Below are 25,821 nucleotides of genomic sequence, written 5' to 3' on the forward strand. Positions count from 1 at the left end.
ACGGCTTACACAGAAGTCACTTTCAAACCAAGCAGTTCTCTATTGGTGCGAATGCTGCAAACTCATGTGACCAACTTGAACCTAATGTGAAATCTGTGTGGGTAAATCTTGCGCAAATCCCTATTGAAATGACATTATTTCAACTGCAAATTTGGTGATCAACAGTATGTTTTATGAATGAGTTTTAAACCTTTATGCAGTAGATTTGCCACTTTTATAATATCATTGTAGAGCAGTGGTTCTCAAACTTTTTTGGTCACGCCCCCTTTAAACCATTAAAAAAATCTGCCCTACCAAATAATTTCACTAAAAATAAAGACAGATTTTTTTTAATTGAAAAATGTGCAATGAAAAACAATGTTTCCTTCCCTGCAATAGTTTCACTTTCTGTCGTTGAATCATTGAAAAATATAATAGATCAGAACATAACTTTTAATTTAAATAAAAAATACATTTTTAGTATCCAAGGTTATTTTCGTAAACGAAAACTGAAACTAAGACTCAAAACTATTGGTCAAAAAACATTTTCGTAAACTAAAATAGAAATTTCAACATAAATGAAAAACTAAAACAAAACGAAACTAACAAGAGTTACTAAAAAACGAACTGAAATAAAATAATAGTTTTCGTAATTAATAAGCTCTCATCCTGTACTGGAAAATCACTTTTTTCCATTTCACATTCCACTTTATTTTTCAATGTATGAAAAATCCATTTGAAAAATACAAATACGCGTCTTTTTTTCAAAGCAAAACCGCTTTCTGTGTGAACTAGCCCTAAGAAGCAGAAATGGCCAAATAAGTATTTCCATCATGTCTAAACTTTATGCAAATACAGCTGTACCTTAATTCCAAATAAGATAACCATCTCATGTGAAACTAAACAAGATGCCACACTAAGCAGAAAAAGGAAGAAAAAAAAAATAGCATGTCTAGCCAAGAAATTGATCTCTGCAAGTCGGAAAGGCTCTGACAGTACTTCCATGGTACTTTACTGTGTTTTGGGTGCAATTTTCACTTCTTTACCACATTACACCCCCATTGACGTGCGCACACGAACACACTCCTGTGCTGGTGAATGTGCTCTGTCAGGGTTGTGTTGGATGATGAATGCTTTAGGCAGAGAGCGAGCTGAATGCTATTTTTTCATAGAAACTTTCACACATGCTTGCACACACACATTCACATTTAGATTCGCACCATCTCACACACCCTGGCTGAGATCAGAAACATTGGCCTACTTGCTGTTTGGTTGTAACCTCATTTATCATTTCTCATTTTGCCATCCCTGAACTCCTAGACTACTCCAGTATGTGCTAAATTTCTCTCTGGCTGCGCTCGGCGAGGTGGTCGCGGGTCATCTGAATTTAGCCAAACAGAAGTGAAGGTTGTTTCCTGTTCTCATGGCCTTTTCTCATTCTCTTTCCAGGGTCGTTGGCTCAGCGCGTGAGGGTGGATGCAGAAGTCGTGTCATACCCTGGTCAGGCTGTGACACTGCGTTGCCAGTTTCCGAATCCAGGCGAAAACCAGCTCACGCAGGTCTGAAATCAACTTCATGTTACCTGCCAGTCTTAAGCAGAGCTGTGGAACCCAACGAACAAGAGTTTATAGAAAGAACTTGTTTGTTGGGCTCGTAGTGAGAACTTTCTGATAGTGTTTATGTGCTGTAATCATCATCTGCTTTGGTTGGTCACCTGCTGAATTTAGTTTGGATTTGTTTCCTCTGGCATGCAGGTGTCATGGATCTTTGAACAGACTGACGTAGAGAGAACCAACATCGCAGTCTTCCATCCAAATTTTGGGGCAAATTACCCTATCAAATCCCCTCTATATGGGCGTGTCCGTTTTGTAACAGACCCGCCCAATTTGGAAAACCCATCCATTCAGATTACAGATGTGAAGATGACAGACGAGGGACGATATATCTGTGAATATGCCACCTACCCTTCCGGCAACGAACAGGGAGTGTCTTCACTGGTCATGCTGGGTGAGTGTGTGTTTGTTTGCACCAGAGAAAAGAAACATTAAAACTTGGGGCTTTGCTTAAGAGCTGCAACAAATAATCAGTTAAATGATTAAAGATTTACCAAGAAAATTGATTAGATGAATATGTAATGAGAGTTATATGTACATTTGTGTGTATAGCACAGAGCCGGACAGTAACTGAGTACATTTACTTGAGTACAGTACTTAAGTACAATTTTGAGGGATCTGTACTTTACTCGAGTATAATTTTTGGGGAGTACTCATGACTTTACTCAAGTACATTTGAGAGGCAAATATTGTACTCTTTACTCCACTACATTTCTATCCATAACTGTGAGTACCCATTACTCATATATAAAAAAAAAAAAAAAAAAGGAAAAAAGAAACATCTCGGAAACCCTCGATTTGTTGTTTCCCTCTCAAATGTGATTGGATTGTGCAGGCGCCACTGATTGGGACAGCCTATCAGCAATCACCTTCAGCTTTCCGCCAAAGTCAACTCCATGGTCAGGTTTAGATAAGAGACGAAACCATGGACGAAACAATGGATGAAAAAGCAGCAGGTCCATCCCGGGAGTATTTTTTTTCCCAGGATGGTAGGGGAAGACTCATGAATATTCATTAGGGAAGTCATCCCTGATTGGTCTTAAGGTTTAGGGGCGGGGTTAGGGAGGTCATAAGACCCCCAGTGACGGGTAGGTTTAGGGGTGGGGTTAGGGGTAGGTCATCAGACCAATCAGGGATGACTTCCCTAATGAATATTCATGAGTCTTCCCCGTGGCCCCACATCGCCAGATTATTTCAATTTTCTGAACAAGTAAATGATAGTTTTCGCTTCAAGTGTTTGCTGTGTTTACCAATGTAAGCACTGTGGCAGTAGTAATGCAATAGTTAGAAAATGTACTCTTGATACTCAAGTACTTTTAAAAACAAGTACTTTAGTACTTTTACTTAAGTAGACATCTGGCTGTAGTACTTTTACTTGTACTTGAGTAAAATTTAGCAAGTGGTATCTGTACATTTACTCAAGTAATGAAGCTGTGTACTCTGTCCGCCTCTGGTATAGCATAAGCACTATGCCTAGTGTGCATTCATACAATGATATTGTTATTATAATTAATAATATATTAATAAAAAAAGTAAAAAAGAGATTTTTTTTTAAACACGATTTAAAACACAAGTGACAGCTTGGTCGTGGTATAAAAATATTTGTAAGTTGCAGCCTTATTTTGCTTCAAAGAGTATGTGTGTGTACGCATACTCATGTCTGTGTCCATTTGTGGGCTTAAAGGGGATTTATATATGGTATTGTCAGATCAATTGTGCTGCTGTTAATGTGTGTGAAATGTGGCAGTAACCTTGGCCGGGCTCTCGCTCGCTTGCCCCCTCCCTTCTCTCTCTCTCCGCTATTGATCTGCCTGCTTATCATGCTGAGAGGCCGTCGCTTCCCTGTCGTTCCCCGTCTCCCCTGCTTTTCTCCTTTCCCTCTCTTTGATGTCTTTCTCAGAGCGAAACGTGAGTACAATGTGAGCGCTGTGCTAGCGTGTGGCAGGACAAGCCGATCTGTGATCTTCCCGTCTCCACTTCCTCCCGTCCTCCTCCCTTACCCTCCTTCACATTATAGCATCAAATAAAGGTCAAACTCTCTCTCTTTTTCTCACAGCTAAACCAAAGAACATGGCTACAACTTTCAAAGTTACTGCCGGCACAACCCCGGTCATTGTGGCGCGCTGTGAATCATCCAATGGCCGTCCGGCAGCGACCATTTCTTGGTCCACGGCGCTTAACGGAAATGAGTCAACGCCGATGAAGACGGACAATGCGGATAATACGGTCACCGTCCAGAGCACCTACATGCTGGCTCCGCAGCCAGCGGATAATGGCAAAGACATCAGCTGCATAGTGTCGCACCGTACCATGTCCAAGCCTGAAACCTTCCCATTGAAACTTGTTGTTGAATGTAAGATATCAATCAGACCATTAACTGCACCAGCAACTACTGATCCAAATGCTGTTACGCTAAGCATTCCCTGTTGCTATAGCTGATAATTGCTGTAGTGAGTCATGTCTCAATCGGTCCAGGCCAGTAATGTGTCTCAGAATATGCCAAACATTAGTAAAGGTCATCAAGCAAATTACCCTGAGGCTTTACAGTGCTGCTTGGACCAGAAACATGAGCTAAGGGTCAATGAGGTCATCATGGAGTTAGCTGACAGATCGTATCAGTGTTCGATTTACCTAAGACTTCAATGGTGCAAGGCTAAACTCATTCATTAAGGCTAGTTGTTCGATCCACCTATTCACTCTGTCTTTCTTTCTTTATCAGATCCTCCCCAGGTGCAGATCGTTGGGTACGATAACAACTGGTACAGGGGCCGGACAAGTGCGTTTTTGACCTGTCAGTCTGATGGAAACCCCCACCCCACCACTGTCACCTGGAAAACGTGAGCATTTCTTTTCACTTTAAGTTCTGTTTAGTCTGAGCCTTAAATTGGGTTTACGCTGTAGAATTTTAGCCACCTTTTTGCTGTTTTTCTAGGATTGTAAAAGACTTAATAGGGCAAAATCTGCAGGCTTTGATCACTTTGTGCAGGGTTGTCCTAACCTGCTCCTGAAAGGGCCACTTACTTGCAGAGTTTAGCTTTAACACACCTGCCTGGAAGTCTCTAGTGATCTTGTTTGGCTGGTTCAGGTGTGTTCAGGGATGTCCAGTCCTGCTCCTAGAAGGCCACCTTCCAGTCGGGTTTTGCTTCAATCCTAATTAAACACACCTGAACTAATCAATGTCTTCAGGATTAATAAAAGCTTCCAGTCAAGTGTGTTGGGGCAGGTAGGAGCTAATCTCTGCAGAACATTGGCCCTTCAGGAGCAGGACACCCCTAGCCTATGCAAAGAATCTCAGTATCAGACAAAGTTCAGCTTCAGTCAGTGTCAGTCGCACAGTGTGGTGACTTCTATGAGATGTTAATTGGACGATTGGGACCAAAGTCTTGGCTATGATGTGTAAGCAATACTGTAAAAATGTTGGTGTTTACCCAAAAATGGAAAGCACTTTCTCAATATGGCACTCTCTATTCTGAATCAGCTGGCTTTAAAACAACTTCTGACACTTTTTTTCAATGCCAGTCTATTATTGTGGTATCAATAATTTCAAATAAACCCAGTCAGATTGCTTCTTCCTGTCTAAGTGGGTGGTTCTTGGCCAGAATAAGTTGCAAAGTGAACCGGACATAATGCTGATAGTCATGAGGTATTTTAAAAGTTATGATAATATTGTCTGAATGTCGTCCCACAGTTTGTCCGGGCTGATGCCTGAAACAGTGCAGGTGCAGGAAAACCGTCTCGCTGTCCAGAAAGTGGATGACACAATAAATACCACCTTCATCTGTGAGGTCAGGAACAGCTTGGGATACGGCAGAGATCAAATCACCGTCTTCGTGAGGGGTGAGTCTGTCTATAGTATTTAATAACAGGACCCTCGCACATTTATACAGTGGTGAGTGTGAGGTGGTGACCGAGGTACTTGTTGGAAATTTAGACTCAATTTCAGACAAGCAAGGGGTTACAGTTCAGACATAAGGCAGTTTGTTGGCACTTTCATTGCCTGACTGTATGTTTGTTTTATTCGTCACTCTATTTGTCATCAAGATCACCTTGCATGCACTGTCATCCCTCGGCATTCAGCTGTTCCTCTCTATGGTGGTGTTTTTACTTTAGTCTGAGACTTTTGTTGATCTTGAAAATGTGACACAGGTTCCGTAGAATTCTAAAGGATGTTTTCCGAAGAGAGGAGTGTGTGATTGCAGATGTAACTGTGTTTGGGTGGGGTTGGGTTGGGTTGGGTTGAGTGCAGCTGTATTTGGGTGTTTTTGAACAGTGTTTTGACACCGTTTTCTGTTTAAATCATTGTTCTTAGAAAAGTCAATTTGTTGAAGATATTATCACTTACTGCTGCATGATTTTAAAGCAATTTCACAATGCGTGAAATTGTGTCATGGTTATAGCTTACTCAAACACTGGGTCAGTAAGATTTTTTTTCATGTTTTTGAAAGAAGTCTCTTATGCTCACCGAGGCTGCATTTATTTGATCAAAAATACAGTAAATCATTAATATTGTTAAATAGTATTACAGTTAAAATGTCTTTGATGAATAGAAAATGTAAAAGAATAGCATTTACTTTTATAACAATGCAAAAGTCTTTGTCAGTTTTGATCAATTTAATGTGTCCTTGCTGAATAAAAGTATTATTATTTTTTTAATTCTTACTGACCCCAAACCTTTGGCGTTGTGCAACGACTGGACCCACTAGTAAACTGTCTGGTGTTTCAGTTGGGCAGTCATAACCCAACATAATATGATTGGACTATTTAAATCAATTATATTCTTTTGTCTATTTAAAAAAATAGTGCATTGTTAATTTGTCATTTAATTGTAATCATGGGGCATAGTTTCATCTAGTCTTGATTGACAAAATCAAAGTTAAAGTATTCTTATTTGATTCCATTAGGATTCTTCCTTTATCTTATCTTTATTTTTTATCCACTTATACATTTTTGAATATGGCAATATGGCAATTTTTTGAATATTTAGGTGGGCGTGGGTTCGATTTGTGACCTCTGGTAAACTACTCCTGCCCTTCCCATAGCTTAATGGCCAAAGTGAGCGCTACGTTTGATCGGCGTCATTGAGTACAAAATTGTCCTCTTCTGGCTTTTTCTGGCCCGTTCTGATGTCCTGTGACAGGCTGATGGAATAAAATATCCACATGGTTGACTGCGGAGAGACTGAGCTGCTTTAGTGCTGAGCAAGACTAATAGCTCTTAGGTAATGTGGAGGAAAGGTGCTTTTCTCTCACAACTTGGGTTTTAAAAGCCTTCTACCTTCCTCCATTCCCCTTGCTATCCTCTCTCTCTCTCTTACATATACAGTGAGGAAAATAAGTATTTGAACACCCTGCTATTTTGCAAGTTCTCCCACTTAGAAATCATGGAGGGGTCTGAAATTGTCATCGTAGGTGCATGTCCACTGTGAGAGACATAATCTAAAAAAAACATCCAGAAATCACAATGTATGATTTTTTAACTATTTATTTGTATGATACAGCTGCAAATAAGTATTTGAACACCTGAGAAAATCAATGTTAATATGTGGTACAGTAGCCTTTGTTTGCAATTACAGAGGTCAAACGTTTCCTGTAGTTTTTCACCAGGTTTGCACACACTGCAGGAGGGATTTTGGCCCACTCCTCCACACAGATCTTCTCTAGATCAGTCAGGTTTCTGGGCTGTCGCTGAGAAACACGGAGCTCCCTCCAAAGATTCTCTATTGGGTTTAGGTCTGGAGACTGGCTAGGCCACGCCAGAACCTTGATATGCTTCTCACAGAGCCACTCCTTGGTTATCCTGGCTGTGTGCTTCGGGTCATTGTCATGTTGGAAGACCCAGCCTCGACCCATCTTCAATGCTCTAACTGAGGGAAGGAGGTTGTTCCCCAAAATCTCGCAATACATGGCCCCGGTCATCCTCTCCTTAATACAGTGCAGTCGCCCTGTCCCATGTGCAGAAAAACACCCCCAAAGCATGATGCTACCACCCCCATGCTTCACAGTAGGGATGGTGTTCTTGGGATGGTACTCATCATTCTTCTTCCTCCAAACACGTTTAGTGGAATTATGACCAAAAAGTTCTATTTTGGTCTCATCTGACCACATGACTTTCTCCCATGACTCCTCTGGATCATCCAAATGGTCACTGGCAAACTTAAGACGGGCCTTGACATGTGCTGGTTTAAGCAGGGGAACCTTCCGTGCCATGCATGATTTCAAACCATGACGTCTTAGTGTATTACCAACAGTAACCTTGGAAACGGTGGTCCCAGCTCTTTTCAAGTCATTGACCAGCTCCTCCCGTGTAGTTCTGGGCTGATTTCTCACCTTTCTTAGGATCATTGAGACCCCACGAGGTGAGATCTTGCATGGAGCCCCAGTCCGAGGGAGATTGACAGTCATGTTTAGCTTCTTCCATTTTCTAATGATTGCTCCAACAGTGGACCTTTTTTCACCAAGCTGCTTGGCAATTTCCCCGTAGCCCTTTCCAGCCTTGTGGAGGTGTACAATTTTGTCTCTAGTGTCTTTGGACAGCTCTTTGGTCTTGGCCATGTTAGTAGTTGGATTCTTACTGATTGTATGGGGTGGACAGGTGTCTTTATGCAGCTAACGACCTCAAACAGGTGCATCTAATTTAGGATAATAAATGGAGTGGAGGTGGACATTTTAAAGGCAGACTAACAGGTCTTTGAGGGTCAGAATTCTAGCTGATAGACAGGTGTTCAAATACTTATTTGCAGCTGTATAATACAAATAAATAGTTAAAAAAATCATATATTGTGATTTCTGGATTTTTTTTTTTAGATTATGTCTCTCACAGTGGACATGCACCTACGATGACAATTTCAGACCCCTCCTTAATTTCCAAGTGGGAGAACTTGCAAAATAGCAGGGTGTTCAAATACTTATTTTCCTCACTGTACGTGTCCTTGCAGATCTGTGTGGCTTTGAGGCAAATCTTTGCTCATTTGGAAATGTACATTTCCCTACCAAACACTAAACTGACAACATCTTGCCTTCCCTCCAATTTTGGTCCCTCCCATATTCTCATGGAGTGAAAACAAGAGAAAAGGGCAAGCAGGAAGAGACTGAACCAAACGAGGAGGGTGGAGCGGATGAATGCTGGTGGCATTTCAACCCCCCTGGGAACCTACGGCTCTCCCATCACACGTGCATCCTCTCGCTCTCCTCCCCTCTTCCGCTCGCATCACTTTCATCCTCTTCACTTCAAACTCTCTCGTTTTGTTTGCCTGAGCCACTTCTGTTCCCTCCAAAACTGCTACCCACCCTCCTTCTCCGACCATCTCCCCCCGCAAGAGGCTCTCGGTGAGTATAAGTCAGTCACTGCTGTTTCAGCTCCCGGCCTCTTATCCTCCTCTGTCAAAGGAAGAGCGGAAGGGAAATGCTAATCAGCCCCGTAAAGCAGAGCCAGGCTGTGTTGTGCATGTGCGGACAAAATTTGTTGTGTTCAGTTGGCGTTCGCGGCATGTAGTGGAGGAATCAGGTGCAAGAGGAGATATGTTTTGTGGAGCGCCGCGGGAAGTGTTGGTTAGCCGTGAAGTGGTTCTGCTTAAGTGCAGCCGTTTTGACAGCCATGAAATGGCTACTACCTTCTCGGTCGCGTGGCTGTTTTCGCCCACGGCAACTATCTCCATGGTGACTAAGGTCGGCCCGCATAGATCTTGTCTCGGTGTTCCTCCTGAAAGCACGAGAGCGGTACAGAGATACCTCGGAGCATGTTTTTTAACTCCACCACTGGAGCCAGAGCAGGGATCCAACTTCGAATCCAAATCGTTTCTCAACGCTGTGCCTCATGTTGCTCTCAGGCTAACCTAGATTCAACTAGGGCTGGGGTAAACGATTATTTATTAAACGATTAGTCGGGCGATTATTTTATCGATTAGTCGACTAATCTAACGACTAATTTGAATTAATTATCCTGTCTGTTATTCGCATATCTCTCGAACCGTTACTCCGATGGATTTCAAACTCGACAGCTGTCTGGGCACGAGTAAGTGCAGTGCCAAGTTTGACGTTGTTTGGATGAGAAATGCAAAAGATATTGTTAAATATATCAGTAAAAGAAGCACTTAGAAGGTTGTGGTTTAAAAAATAAACATTCTGACAAACACACTGTCAGCTACAATGTTTACTTCTGAATAATATAGTATAAACGTGATAAATCCATTTTGATTAATTTGAGTAAAAAATTGATTTTATTTACCAAGAAAGTGGCAAGATTAAAACCACTATTTTCTGTTTCAAACTTTCACATAGCATCTTTAGGTTATAATAACATAAATAATTCAAATCCAGATTTTGATTTTCAAAGATTTATTATAAAAACAGATTATTTTTTTCCCAAAAATGCAATAAATTCATGACACGTTTTTTTTTTTAAATGCAATTAATCCATTGAATCAATATAAAAGTTATTTTTCATATTGAAACTGTTGAAAATACACAACAAAGTAAGTTGATCCACATGACAGCCTCTGAACTCGGTCAATACTAATCTTATATTTAGCACGTACTGGACTAAACATAGGCTACATTCAATCAGCCATCGCTAAGAAATACCTTCTGAAATTTTTTGACGGCGATCAGCTGTAAAATGGCTTGGTCCTGCTCGGTTTTCGTTGACTGAGTACAAGAATTTTTTTAAAAGATCCCCTGGGGTTCACGTGTCAGCATTCGACAGAAGTTTGACGCAGTGTGAGAACAAGCAACAGTCGGCATTTCTCTTCCTCCCGCGTGCCTCATCTTGTTAATCTCCTCACGTAAATGATTAGATTTCGATGGCTTACGTTTCTTCCCTACGGCAGAATCCACCACAGGTCCATCAATGCCGTCAAATGTATTCATTTTTTTGTTTGTTTGTTGATCAAAAAGTGCAAAGTAGATAAGGAAAACTAGGATGCCGGGTGTATTCAAAGCGCCACCGTTACTGTTTACAATGCGTGGAATGGTGCGCTGTGATTGGTTGAGCGGATTTATCACATTCTGCAGAGAAAGGAGACAGGCGTTTGTCGCGGTTTGGAAAGAAAGGGAGAAAACATGACAGAATAACACGGCGGGCGGTGTGTGTGTGGCGAGCTGTACCTCCGGGAATGGTACAAAAAAATAAAATAAATAAATAAATAAATAAATAAAGAAGCGTCGACGCAAAAAATATGACGTCGACGTAATTTTGACGTCGACGCGTCGACGTCATCGACGCACCGCTACAGCACTAGATTCAACCTCCACTCACTCTCTCTCTCTCTCTCTCTCTCTCTCTCTCTCTCTCTCTCCCCCCTCCATCATTCATTTTCAACTCTAGAGACTCTGTCATATTCTCCATCCAGCTGTCATGAAAAAAAATCTATTCCTCTGCCTTGTCCTGCTCTCTCCCATCTAGTGGTGTGATGGAAAAATGAAAAGAGGATGTGATTATTATTTTTTTTTTTGGTCTCGTCTGTCTAGAAATGCTCCATGAGCTTCATTCATCCACTCAGCCATTCACTTAGAGTCTTTCAGAGCGCTAATATGTACATTTATTAATATACTGCCAGTACTTAGAGAAAGATGAAGAGACTACATTAGTGGTAATACAATATAATTAGTGGTGTTCGCTAAGGCCTGGGTGAACTATCCCTTTAAGCAACTTTTAAAGTCGTGATGTAACAGAAGTAGCAGCAGATCTTTCTTCCAAATAATGACGTATAACCGAGTTAATAGATTATCGAAAAGTCTCTTGTTTCACCAAGGTCAAGTTATAACAATTTAATTAAAAATGATGAGGTCAAAAAATAAAATAATGTATGCCTGGATAAATCATACAAAATAAGATCAAAAAGATGCAGCCAAAAATGGATCATGCCAACTTAAAGCTGCCTCCTTAATAACTTCCTATGGGGAAGAAATCATGCATAAAAATATTGCCTATGTTACGGATTATGGATTCGGTACTACTTAAAATTTTGGTGCTTCTTGGTCAGTGCCTTTGCTAGAAACCTCTCAGAATGCCCTAGAAATCGCATAGCAACATGCTGAAAACCACTCAGAACACCTTTTCGGTTGTGTGCCAACACCCTGGGATTGTGACTGCGACTTCGGCACGGGCAAGCACCCCTCTGCGGCTGTGTGCGAGAGTGAAATCTTCCGATAATGAAGCCATGTAGATCCGTGGCTGTGTGTGTGTGGCCGCTATATGATCAGACTGTCATGTATAATTCAGAGGACTCAGGCAGGCAGTGAGAGATTGACTCAAAGATCAGAACAACACGCTCACTCCTGCTGTACCAGTGGGAGGTGGAGGTGTGTGTGTGGGAGAGAGAAGTACGCCACAGTGGGTGGCTAACGGGAACATTGCGACTGAGGCAGTCAGAAATGATTGTGTTCCTGTTGTCTCTCCCGTTAGCTGTGTGTCTGTGCAAGATGCACAAGAAAAAACGGTGACGATCGATGAAAAACGTAAGAGTTCGAGATTATGATGTTGTTTATTTTGGGTGTTAACACATGCACTGCTCTCTTTCAGCAGTGCTAGTCACGTCTTCGCACACTCATCTCATACACTCATTCGCTGGCCAGCGAGGAAGAAGCTGCGCGCTGTTGTGTGTTTGTGGCTTCAAGGCCGATGCGTCTGTCTGCTGTCTCCCCTGTCAATCCCAGCCTCCTCTCTTACGCCTTCCCTCCTCTCATCCATCCGTCCATCTGTCTATCCATCCGTCAACCAGTCATCCGTCCCTTTGTCCATCATCCTTTCTTTTCTGTTTTATGTGAAACTGCATGCTGGTGCTGTGTTTCCTGCTTCATTGTGCAGTTGTAATTGTGAATTCTGCAAACTGGCCTTATGGAAAGCAGTTCCCCTTAAGGAATTGCACATAAATGTCACCCTCCCACATGCATTCACTTGATTCAACATAAGCCGGACAGGACTAGTTTTCTAAACGATGTTTGACTTACAATTCTTATCACCCGTCGTCTGTGATTTCATGTACCGATTCGGACGGGACTAACATCCGTGTTTATTACAGAGGTGAGAGTGTGTTTTTTCTAGACGTGATTTATGTTTTTTAATGAATTACTTATTGATATACCTTTCATTTATTATTAAAACCCTATTTAAACAAACTTCACATGGGTTTATAGAAGTGGCTGTTTATAACAAACCCACATAAGTGAACATAGAAATCTAGACAAGTATCTTACCTGACACTGATATTAAAATGGGCTTTGCAGTTTTACGCGATTTGGCTCTTTTATTAATTTTATAATTGTATTTTTTTAATACGTATTCCATCCGTATTGAAATGAAAATGAAAGCATGTGAAAGTTTGGTGCACAAAAGGTTTTAAAATTAAAATCACAAAGTATGCCTGTGAAACACCAATTTCTCGAACGTAATAATCCATGAAAACTAGTCCCGTCCGAATAGGGCTATACACAGACATTTAAGTGTATACATGGACTATGTGTGAGAAACAATGTGGAAATAATTTTTCCCTAGGCCTCGTAAAGACCCCATGAAAACACTTACATTAGTGTGAATGATTCAGTGTTTTTGACTCTGATATTTTTGTTGTTGTTGGATGCACTAAACAAATATGCTCTTAACTGAACGAGTGTCTGTTTGGGAACACATTGAACGAGCCATCACATGAACAAACTGAATGAACTAGGGCTTGAATGAACTAATGAATCTTGCTTGTGAACGAGAATTTACTGACCAACTTAGAGTTGGCCATATCATTTGTTCAGTTTGGCATGCGAGTCAGTCTCGTTCACAACAAGTAGAGGAAAAGGGTTATAAAAAATTATAAAATGTACACAAATTTCAATAAAGGGTAATAAGATATTTTGTTGTCTATTAACGAACTGGTTAAGGTGAATTATTTAATTACTCATTCATATCACAAAAAAACCCCCATTGTTGACACTTAAAGGTGTCACTGAATTAATCTTTTTACTGAATGGTTCAAAAGATTGAAGTCACTTGAATCAAAATCTCCACTATTATAGAACATATCAAAGGGCTGTCCCTTTATGTTTCACTTGACATGAACCAAGATTTGATTTCAGTCAGTTGAAACTAGTGTGTGAAACTAGTCAGTTGCAGGTGGTATTTAAAATTTAGGTGGCAGGACATTTTTTATTCTAGAGAGCATTTGATTGGACAGCAATCTCTGTTGTACAGGATGAGTCATCGATATTTTTAGTCTGCTGAAGATGACTTCAGCGCTAATAGACATGGACTTAAAGGCAACAAATCTCCAGTTTTGATTTTTTCTTGAAAAATTGAATTTCCATTTCCTTTCCATGAATCTAATTCTGTCTAATTCTGTTCTCCTTTCTTTTCTCTCTTTTTCACCTTTCTGTCTCTAGAGCAATCACCTCCCTCCTCGAATGCAGGTGTGATCGCAGGCGTGATCTTCGCGTGTCTTCTGGCCATCGTACTGTTAAGTGTCCTCGCCTACTTCCTGGTAGCCCATAATCGCCGCCAACAGCATGGTTACCGCGGCACCGGCAAGCCAACCGGTGCTCCCTACGACTCCTTTACCCGCCTCTTTGGCTCTGCTAAGTCAAGCAAAAACGGTACCGGAAACAACGGGAACAACAACACGCCCATTTACAGAGGAGACGTGGGGCTTAACGAGAAAACGGCCAATCAGGGCATGCACCCGGGGGGCGTGGCTCTGCTCGAGACCACGCGCACTCACACAGCGGAGGATATCCTGCTTAGTAGAGAGATGGATGAGGTAGAAAGGAAGAAATTTGATGAACTGGAAGAAGAGGATGAGCGATATGACCATTTCAGTGGGGGTGGACCCATCCTACAGCTCCGCCCACATGAAGATGACATAGATGATGACATGGAGTCCCAGAGGGATGGCTCTGTGATCTCTCGGACTGCTGTCTATGTGTAAGAGGAGAGCAGAAAGAGGTTCTTGAAGAGTGATCTTGGACCTCTTCCAGAAAGGTTGCATTTCTCCCTCTCAACGAATATTCATTTTATTGTAAAAACAAATTACGGCATCAAATACCATGAGAAAAGGATTAATGGATGGATTGAGTTGATGAATGGATGAATTAATACGCTGGATATAGCACAGATTAAAACATTGAAGGATCGGGTGAAGTAAATAGAGACTACTAAATGCAAAACTGTTAGGCTTCCATTCCTAATTATTGCTCTGGTTGTCATGGGGACAAGTAATACGAAACTGCAGCTGTTGACACTGCGTGATATATATATGACATGCACACACATGAAGTTATGTATATAAATCCACTGTGCTGTTATGTAATCGTTTTAACAGGTTCTTATTTTCTGTTGATCATGGTTTCACACTTAAACCAGTTTCAAACTTGATTTTAGTTGAGTTTGGTTAGAGCACATTCCTCGGCACTACATCTGTCTTTCAGCACGTTCTATGGAAGCTATCCTTATGTATTGTGTAGATCATTAAAGAGTCAAACATGCACAGTGCTCATCTGTCTCGAGATGACGTGTACAGTTCACTCAATATCTCAATCCTGTGACATGACTCACCAGTGAATCACTTGGTTTCGGGGCTAATCAAATCAAATATTAATGAATTATGTGTTCGTTCTGGAAAAGATGGCAGCACATTTTACTGTTTTCCCTGCACATGTACAATTTCTTTATGCATTCAGTCACAAAACAATGTAGCAGATTACTGTAGTAATAAAAACAGTGAGTCAGGGTCACATCCTTATTCACCGTGAACTTTAAACCCTGCCGGAAAAGAAAGATTCAACTAAATATATAGTTAAACTTATAAAGTGATGGTGTGCCACATATGTAACACTTTACAATATGGTTCAGTTTGTTAATATTAGTTGTAGTTATCATGAACTAACAGCATTTATTAATAAACTATTGTTTGTTGTTAATTCATAATACATGTTAATTTATGAACTTGAAATGTATGTCAAAATTGACTTTAGCTACGATTAATAAATGCTGTGGGCATATCAGTTAGTTAGTTCATGATACCTAATGCATTAACTAATGCTGAAAAATTAAACCTTACTCTAAAGTGTTACCAACAAATCTATATTTATAACTATAGCCCATGTCCATTGTTACCATGGCCACGCAGCTATATATACCTCTCATCCGACACCACAGTTATGCATCATGTACTGTTATTTCCCTGTTTTATTGACGTTCTTCTCGGTCGGTGAGATACACTGCCTTGTTTTAGGGGAAATAAAATGAAGAAGCTCTTGAATGAGTGAACGATCTTGTGTATTGTTCGACGTGAGGTGATTTGTAAACTACTGTATGTACACATTTTATTTTTCTTAAAAATGACGACAAATATCTATACTTCTAAATGTTGTAAATACGAAGACGGGGCGAGGTGAATATCCAGGTCGAATGTTGCGCATGTCAACCACGGCTCTGTGCGTACAGAACTATATGAGAGCACATATCACATATTTATATCTGTAATCTAGTATCGAGTTCAAACACATTCACATATGGAAGCCTTCTATGGGGTGTAGTTTTGAGTGTATGTGTGTATGAGAATGAGTCAGCGTGTTAAATGGTGTCTGACTCGAGGGCAGTGAGTTATTCCTCCAGTCTCTCAGGGTCTCGCACACACAGTGTGATTTAAACTGGACACTACACACACACACTCATATATTCCTTCTCTGCCCTTGTACCAACAGTCTATAAGTGTCCTCCTCTATTCCCGAGTATCAGAGGGCATATTGGGTACCGTAGTGTTGTTTCCCTGGGCTTCCATTTTGATTCACTGACCCTATTAGTGCCACGTCTGGATCAATGCCACTGAAAGATGTTGAAGTTCTCACCTCTGAAAGGGTGGTCAGTCTGACGCGCTCTGATCCGTCTGGCACCGAATAGGCCGGGGTTTCGACGCAGCTTAGTTTACATCCTGATTGAAAGGTCAGACCACAATCAGTGAATGTGTGAGTAGAGAAAGTGATTTCGTCACTCGTGCTCTGAGAGGCAGAACGCTTTAGCTCCTCATTAGAGGAGAACGCACTGACCTTCCAGCTCAACGTCTCCACCAGGAATTCCGTAATGAAGGAACGGATGCCTTGAGAATATTAAGGAAGCATCCTCTGAGATGCGAAACGGTTTAAGTAGATTTCCAGAGAGTGTGGAGTCGTGATGTTACGTCTCCTCGATGTCGTCGTTTCTCGTTGTCTGGTTTCGACGTTCTGGTAAACACATGCACACACATTTAAAAGCCTTAATGTCACCAGTCACAAACCATTTCTCCTGTGTACATAATATAAATATATAAACATGATATAAGACTAAACGGTAATGTCACATCCTTGTGTATTGTACTTCACTGCTGAAAGCATGGAGGATACCTAGTTTTAATTGGTATCGCTTTAAAATAATGTTGAATTTGTTCGCATTTTTAATGCATTAGGTATCATTAACTAACATTGAATAAAGTTTTACAGCATTTATTAACCTAGGTTAGTGATAATGTTAATTTAGGGATCGTGTTCATTTAAACAACTTGAAATCTTACAAATATATTAGTATATGCAGAAATGAAGATTAATCTAGATTAATAAACGCTGTAAAAATGTTCATTGTTGTTTTGTTACTTAGTGCATTAACTCATGTTAACATATTGAACCATATTGTAAAGTGCTATTGAGTTTTGTATCTGTTGATTTTACTGTTGTTTATTATTTTCTATTTTTTTAAATGATCTGTGCTTTAATTGTTTTTTATTCTGAGTGGTTTATTGATGCCTGTGACGTGTTTGTGCTGTAAACTGTTGAGCAGTGCTCTTGAACTCTCATGGACACACAGAAAACACATCTATACTACTAAATGCTTTATCGCCTTGCGTTGCTTTTTGGATTTATTTCGGTTGTCTGAATGTTTTCGCAGTCTTTGTAATTTTGTCTTTTTTTATTTTATTTGGTTGCTTATTAAAGTCTTACCGATATTTGACTGATCTTGGTATGTGCTGAATGCTCTGGGGCTCAATCATTTCCTGCAATGTTTTCAGTCAGGTTTCTGGGTTGTGAATGTATAGTTAGGTGATAAGTAACCTGTCACAGATAACACCGCCAGCTGAATAGAGCTAAATGGGCTGCGCAAGAGAGTGGCACAAAGCATCCACATAAATGCCCTTTGTAAAGCAAAATATATAGGTACGCCGGGCAAAACAACATTTTCACGCAGTTAAGGCATCTAATATTAGTTGAAAATAATGTTTTTGTTGAAAGGAAAACATGCAAAATCAAACTGATACAATGTTTTGGATGTGACAACCAAGTAACATAATAGTGATAACTATATTAGCTTGCACACAAACGAAAAATAAGATTCAATAATATTGAATTCTGAACTCAAAATTGTGAGATGTAATCTCAGAAGTGCAAAAAATAAAGTCAGAAAATCTCGCATTTCTGAGAAAGTCTGAATTTCAGGATAACTCAAAAAAGGTATTTGCAACTTTTTACAGTATCACACAAATTTTTTTTTTTTCATGGCAGAAACTGGCTTTCATAGTTTACTGGTGTTCATTTGCGATTCAGCTTTAGCTCATACAGCTTGTGTGAGGCAATCTTCAACATTAATGATTGGATGATTTAGATCAGTCATATTCTAGACTTTTCTTCTCCAAAAAAAAAAAAAAAAATGTTGAGTGCATTAGTATCCTATAATGTTTTTTCCTGCCAAGTCATATTTTTATCAGCAGTATGTTTTAATTAATGATTTAATTATGGTTAATAAAGCACATTCTTGGTTTTGTCTTTATTGATGACGAAATCAAAAACACCTTCATTATGGAACATTTTCCGAAGCCATTATTTTGTCAGAGTTTTTGTTTGTCCCGCATTCAGATGCATCACTGAAACCTGTTTTTATGCAAGTCAGAAATAAACCACACAGACTATAAAAAAAGAATGTGGTAGAGTTTGTATTCTAGTTTCTTCCCTTTAGGTTATGAAGTTGACTGTCTCTGCATAGTTTAGCCTTACAGGAACTTTGCTCTCAAAAAGCCTCTTTGTTTACACCGACGCAACAGATCTCATATCTCAACAGGTTAAAATTTAACCAAGAGCACACTTTGTGAAAGAGGGGGGAGTGAAACCGAAAGAGTTGGTGTCATGATAAAGGTATTCAGCAAGTAGAGTTTCTCTCAGTGGGGTGTGTGTGTGCGTATTCGCAGGTGACCCTGATAGAAATGTGCCTGTTAATGTAACAACAGACGCTTTCTTCCAGAAGTAGCTGTGCCCTAGATTCTGTGACACTTTTCCTCCCTTTCCCTTTCCCTCTCTTTCTCTTTCAGTTGACGGGGTCAGAATCTCTGTGCTCCTGGCACACTTGTCACTGTCGTTTGGAGTTGGAGGTTTTTTTTCTCTGCCATTTAGCCATCTGCCTGCTCTAATTGCTCTGAGTTGCAACCTGGAGTGAAGACCAGCTGCCTCTTTCCTCTCTTAGTTCGTCTCTCTCTCTTCCCACAGCACTAGGTGAATGTATCATGATAATAGCCTTATGTTGCAGTGTAATGGTGTGTTTCACTTGTCCTGAGACACAATCAAGGCTTAACACAGATGTGAGCTTAAAGGTGCGCTCAGTCATTTTTTTTTTTCCTCATTGAAAATGCTTCATCCTTAAAGGGACAGAGCACACAAAAATGAAAATTTAGTTATTCACTCACCTTCATGCCATTCTAAACCTGTACGATAAACCTGAAATGTTTTTAAAAATGGTTTGAGATGAGGCTCCAGTCATACCAGTAGCTTAATAAAAGCTGGTTTATTTTATATGGTACAGGTCACCTAATGGAGGTTGCCCTGTTGAGATCACATGACCAGTGGCTCGCTTCATCTTGGTAACCTTCCTATTATCGGACACTTTCGTGTTACTAATAGTGCGTTTTTACAATGACATTGGTAACCAAAACTCATATGGTATTAGTAGAAAAACAAACCAGTAATATGTCATAATAGTTTAGATGTTTTACCGGTAACAGATTTTTTAATACTGATTTGTATTTTTCCCTGTCTGCGGCCATTCAAAACTACATTTAAATCCATTTCATATTGTGAAATATTATTACAATTTAAAATAACTCTTTTCTCTTTTAGTAAATTTTCATTTGAAAATGTAATTTATTCCTGTGGTGGCAAAGCTGAATTTTCAGCATCATTCACTGTAAAAAATTCATTCGTTTTTTAAGTACAATAAATGTGGATGTTTAAGTCATTTGAACTTAAATTACATTAAACTGACTTAAAGTAAATAGTTTAATCTTGTACTACATAAAAAAGAAAATTAAAATTGCTTAACTTATTTTGTTGAGTTAAAGCAATGTAAAAATATGTGTTGTCATAACGTGTTTATTCCCTTCAGGAATCATTCCAGTATGCTGATTTGGTGCTCAAGAAACTTTTTTTTTAAATCTTTTTATCAATGTTGAAAACGGTTGTGTTTCTTTGTGGAAAACGTGATGCGTTTTCTTCATGATTCTTTGATGAATATAAAGTTCATAAGAACAGTAATCTTTGGTAACATAATAAATGTCTTTACTGTAACTTCTGATTAAGTTATTAATTTATAGCTGTGTCATTTTTGGGGCTGTGCCTGTGACTGAGGGTCCTTGCCCTGTCAATGGTAGTCCGGGATGGATTTAGGCTAAAAGGAGTTCATGAGATCATGAACTGAAAAATCCCCCTCTCTAAACCAGGCGCACACGCACAAAACTCTATTTAACTCCTGTCACATGCCTCACATGTGGATGTGTGGTTAATAGCCAGCGACGAGTCTATTCCGAATGCTCTATTTTTATTCCCTGTCATGGAGAGGGACGGTTTTGGAAAGATGAAAAAGCGAGCGGAACGAAGGCCCGAGCGAAGAGCGAGGATGTGCTGGTGTGATTTGGCCCTGAAGCTGAGACACTTCCGTCATCTGTAGTGTTTCTGTGAATTGGACATGTGTGCGCATGCACCCGCGCTCAGTGGGAGATTGGATTGACCCGCGTTGCCCTGAGCTGTCAGGCTGTGAGGATCGTCTGGTATCCCTTGTCTCCCGTGGGCACCCGGAGGGCTACGACATTACACACAAAAACAGATGAATAGATAGATTAGGCCTGGTGGGGGTTCTTCTGGTGGCCTGTCTGACCTGATCAATTGCTTTGATTATGGGTGATTGATCATTGGGTACTGGAGAGCAATTCATGCTCAGTTTGCCACTGTTCCATGATGGGGCAGTTACCATGGGTAGAAGATCCAGTGACCTTTTACACACACTGACATTTAAGTGAAATGATTAGTGGATGACGCTGGCGTGTTAAGAGAAGACAGAGCACATAATCAATCAGCAGAGATGATGATAGAGACCCAATCTGACAGGTAGCCATAGTAACACCAGAACTCTGTGTTGACTCTGTAACCATTATCCGCTCTCGGCTGTTAGCTTTTTTTGTTTTTTTGTCAGGTACGCTACCTCAAGTTTCCACTTATGAGCTCAGACATTGTAATTATGATGAGACGTGCATTCAAGTTCTGAAATAAGAGATGCGGTGGCCAATTTCATTTTTCTTTCTTTATCACCTACTGACAAAGATGAAGCTTTTGTAGTTGCTAGTGCAACAAAATGAAGCAGAGAGGACATTACATGTAGGTGTGCAAGTGATGCTTTAAGCATTTTATTCACGCATAAATGCACAGTTTGCCCTCGAAGCATCTACCATTTTGGGAAGCATCCTTCATTTAATAATTTGGGATTTATCTTATAAATGATTGTATGCATTCGAAATTCACTAGTGTGCATTGATGTGTATTTTTTGACCTGGATTTGTGGATGTGGATTTGCTTGGATAAATTAAATTACGGTTTTCACAACAAGCCACACAACTGTTTTCAACTGTGATTAGAAACGTTTCTTGAGCAATTCGGCATATTAAAATGATTTCTGAAGGATCTTGTGACACTGAAATAATGGCTGAAAAAAAAATCAGCTTTTTATCACAGGAATAAATTACATTTTAAAATATTTATAGAATAATACTTTTTCTCATCTGCATCTCTCAATAACAAGCTTTATATACTAGGGGTGGGAATCACAGGCTCACAATACACCATAATATCATGATACAGAAATTCTGCGACAATCCTTTAATGATACATCATGATATCTGTCTAACTATGAAAACAAAATGCCCGGTTTTCTCTCTTTATTGATGTCCAAACTGTTATAACAGCACGAAAGGTTTTTCAGTCTGTAAATTAAATGAAACATTTTCAATGTGATCAGGGTGATTGTGGTATTACCTGTGCTCTACTTTTACCAGGCAGTTCATATCACTTACTCTTTGTCAATTTTGTTTGTCCCATCAATGGTATGAAAGCCAAAGTGGGTCCAGACTTTGAACTGGCTGGCTGGGGCATCTATTATTTTACTTGCACTGCTGTCCGCCTTCCCATTAAAAAACAATTTTTCTTAGGCTAGCTTAATCTCCACGTTTCCCTCATTCATTTGTTGAACGCCACCTCGAAGAGACATGAAGTGGCGACGCTGGGAGCAGGCCTTATTTAGAGCGCCTTATTTTATTAATTAAAATATCGATATTTGGCGCCAGCCAAAACGAGCACGGAGAAGGACAACGATATATTGCCCTATCGATATTTTGTCCCACCCCTATTACAGTATATACTGTAACATGCCCTTTCTAAATATTCAATCACATGACAAATATTCTGCACCATTTACCAGATTAAGGGAATGACACATCTTAACCCGCTCTCTCCTACTAATTTCTGCAACTCTACTCTTCATGAACAGTACAAAAATGCTAAATAAATATAGTCATAAGTACAGTCAACATGACCAATACCAATTTGCTTCGGCCACTGTTCTTAAATTGGCACACCCTAAACTCAGAATGTCAGAGCTTCCAGAAAAACCCACTAGCAATTACAGCATTGTGGTGGCATTCATCTCATAAACACAATCATTCTGACACAACATGAAGACAGCAGTAGTCCTGGCCTCCTGCTGACATTGGAGTAGTCACAGGGGAAAAGTAGCTGGTATGAGTGATGTGGAAGATCTCCCAGAAGGGGGGGACATGAGTGGACCTGTGCAGCAACAGAATGACTGTAGGACACTGATGAGGCGGACTTGAGGAGAAGGAGGGTGGGTTTAATATTTATATATACTGTTTATGAGTTTATGAGTGATGGGCAAAGGGACAGGTAGAGCGGAAGAACAAAATTATTTTCTTGTCTTTCATTTTGTTTGCATTTTTGTCTGTGGAAGACTTGGAAATTGTCACTTATCCTGTCCCCTCCCCTGAGAGATGGCCCACCTGCAAAAACAGAGCGTGACATGAAAGGAGGGCGACTTTTTGTGTTCAGTGCATTCTGAAAGGACACACACACTTCTCCCTCTTCCAAAGGCAAGGGCACATTGCCACTCTTGTATATTGATACACAAAGCACCTCTCTCATGCACTATTCCACACACTGAAACTGTGTTATATATCTAGAAGCAAGATTAAATGAATGAAAAATCATTTACTCACACTCATGTTGTTCCAAACCTGTATTTCCTTCTTTCATAAAACACAAAAAGAAGAATTTTGAAGACTATGCTGGTTTCTCTTTTACATGCAATTACAGTTAATATGAACATACACTTTTACGCTTCAAAAAGGCTGCAAAGGCATCATAAAAGTGGCCCTAAAGGTCTAGTGAGCTAAATAATAGTCTTCTAAAAGTCATGTCACTGAGCCTTTGAACCAAATAATGTATCGTTGAAACTCTGTCTCTCAACTGTTGTTTGGACCACAATGGTTCAACGATGTAGAATTGCTGTTAATGACGTCACGCAGATGGAATAATAGTAATGCTAATTAATTGTTTTGAGATCAAATTAATATCAGTTCATTTCTGTAAATAACATTTAAATTGAGGAATTATTTTATTCTTTATTTTATGCACCTCTTGGTGGAAATAACAACATTTATTTCCATCAAGAGGTGCATCAATTTTTGGTCAAGATCTTGTATTGACAATGCAAGAGTCCAGCACTCTGTAAAGTCTCCTCCAGCACATGTTATAATAACCATGTTATTCTTCACGCTCCCTGCCAACCATTCCTTCACAATTTGAGCCTGATGAATCTTGACATTGTCATCCTGGATGTGATGTGTCTTCCTACATGGCTGTTTAAGAAATGAAAAGCTACACACTCCATCAAGTAGGGTTAGAAGAACTGTTGCCAAACATATAACATGCTAGAAACATAATTATCACTGCAAAAATGATCCAATCATTGACTCTGAAGCATTTGCCTATTTAACATCCAAGCTAAAAGTCAAAGAATTAAATTGATACACAGAGTATATGGAAAGAAAGATTTAGATTGTACTGCATTCTTGCTTATTTTAATCAAGAGACTAATATAAGCTATGCTTACTTGCTTAGGTCAAGAGCTGTAGTTCCAACCACACAACTTTGCGATGCTTTTGTGAATGTTCATAGGAACTATGGTTTCAGGAAACACTGAATCATTGAACTATGTTGCTAATGACAGAACTTGTGACTGTAAGATGCTTTTGAAAACTCTGACCAACTGATTCGCTGAGAAGATTGATTTCATGACACTTTTATGGTCCTTTTGCAGCCTTTTTGAAGTTTGAAAATGTCCCTGAAAGCTTAAAATGTCTCCATTCTGGTTCACAGAGGAAAGAAAGGAAGTGAGAGGAATGAGAGTGAGTACAATAAATGATGGCAGAATTTTTATTTTGTGGTGAACTATTCCTTTAAAAATCTGAAGATCGATCACTCTTTTGCCTCTCCTCCTGTTTTCTCTTCCATCGCTGTTCACCTCTATCTTCTTATATCACTGTCCATCTACAGCTCCTCCCATCTCTCAACCATCCCTCTCTCTTTTGAAGGTTGTGTATAGTGATGAAGTGATGTGGATGAATGAGTGTGGGATGCTTTGAAATAATCCATCTGACAAGCCATCAGAGCGCGCTTTTCTCTCCTCTCTTCCGTCGTCTTGGTCATCTCTGCAGCTTCATTGCTGCTCACTTCTGCTTGACTGACTCAAACACTCAGTCTAACCATTCCACAGCATCCACTGTTATCCTCCACGCTAAACAACTAGTCCAGACATACACTCCACTGCTCAATATCACATCAAAACAGTCCACTACACTAAACACTTCACTGCCCAGTCCAGCACACAGACACTAGGATCGTACGTCCCAATATCAAAGACATGGTTAGTCATTTTAGTGCATTTTTGTCAATAGACTCCTCATGCTAAAAGGAACTAGTGCAGTGCCCGTGCAAAATCAGTTAATAGTTAAGAGCATCATAGCCAGTTTTAGCATTGAGATCAGGATATGTTTGCCTTGTTGACTACTATCCAGTTAACGACCGATAAAACAACGTTAAGCACAACAAAGGAGAACACATAAACAGCTAACTTGGTTGTTTCAATGATGAAAAGTAAGGATGGCTTACACTGGAAAGATGGGGATTTGCCATCACGATCGGTAAGAGGAGAGTTAAGCTCGTTTAAGCCTGCATAGCCTACATGAGCTATCCTGTTGAATAGGCAGAGCAACTATTTAACATAGCATATACAAAATCACATAGTTACAGGCTAACTTCAGCGTGCATGACACAGTAATAACTTAGCATTGAGACAGTTTGTGAATAGGCTACAAATGATGGCCTTGAAAGAGATGGTGAATAGCATAGGCTACTATTAAACAGTAGCGATAACGTTAACCGCACCAGAATGAAATATAATATTCAGAAGTAAACAGCATAGGCTAACTGACTAACAGATTCAGTTAACATCCACAAATGAATAAGTGCGACGATTCAGGGAGCAGGCTACACAGTGAACTCCGAAAAACCGCTACGCTTGAGCAAACAGTTTGTGAATAGGCTACTACAAATGATGGCCGTGAATAAAATATAATATTCAGAAGTAAACAGTGAAGCTGACTTAGCCGTCCACACTACTGCATTTTCGTTTAAAAACGGAGACCTTTTGCTACGTTTGCACCTGCCGTCCACACTAAAACGGCAAAAACGGAGACCCAAAACGGAGAAGTTTAGAAACGCTGCCGACCCGTTTTTCGTTTTGAATACTGAATACTACCTCAAATACTGCTTTAACTCCCCGGAATCACCCAAACATGCTAAAAGGTTTAATTATATTCATGGATCCTGAGCCATAT

The 25,821-nt window shown here is 39.9% G+C and overlaps 1 protein-coding gene across 2 annotated transcripts in view; it reads left to right on the forward strand.

The window, feature by feature from the left end:
- Positions 1-25,821, forward strand: part of LOC311066797 (nectin-2) — a 74,271-nt gene that overhangs the window by 22,756 nt on the left and 25,694 nt on the right. The window contains exons 2-7 of one of the 2 annotated variants that reach the window (XM_084088171.1): positions 1,429-1,538; positions 1,734-1,986; positions 3,649-3,945; positions 4,312-4,429; positions 5,281-5,429; positions 13,958-17,552. In XM_084088171.1, coding sequence (XP_083944297.1) covers positions 1,429-1,538; positions 1,734-1,986; positions 3,649-3,945; positions 4,312-4,429; positions 5,281-5,429; positions 13,958-14,499 — 1,469 coding nt within the window. In that variant the 3' untranslated portion in view covers positions 14,500-17,552. Of the gene's footprint in view, positions 1-1,428; positions 1,539-1,733; positions 1,987-3,648; positions 3,946-4,311; positions 4,430-5,280; positions 5,430-13,957; positions 17,553-25,821 lie in introns of those variants that run through there. The other variant, XM_084088172.1, reaches the window with a different exon arrangement.

The sequence above is a fragment of the Abramis brama genome, assembly GCF_963993115.1.
Source record: "Abramis brama genome assembly, chromosome: 17".
NCBI lineage: Eukaryota > Metazoa > Chordata > Actinopteri > Cypriniformes > Leuciscidae > Abramis > Abramis brama.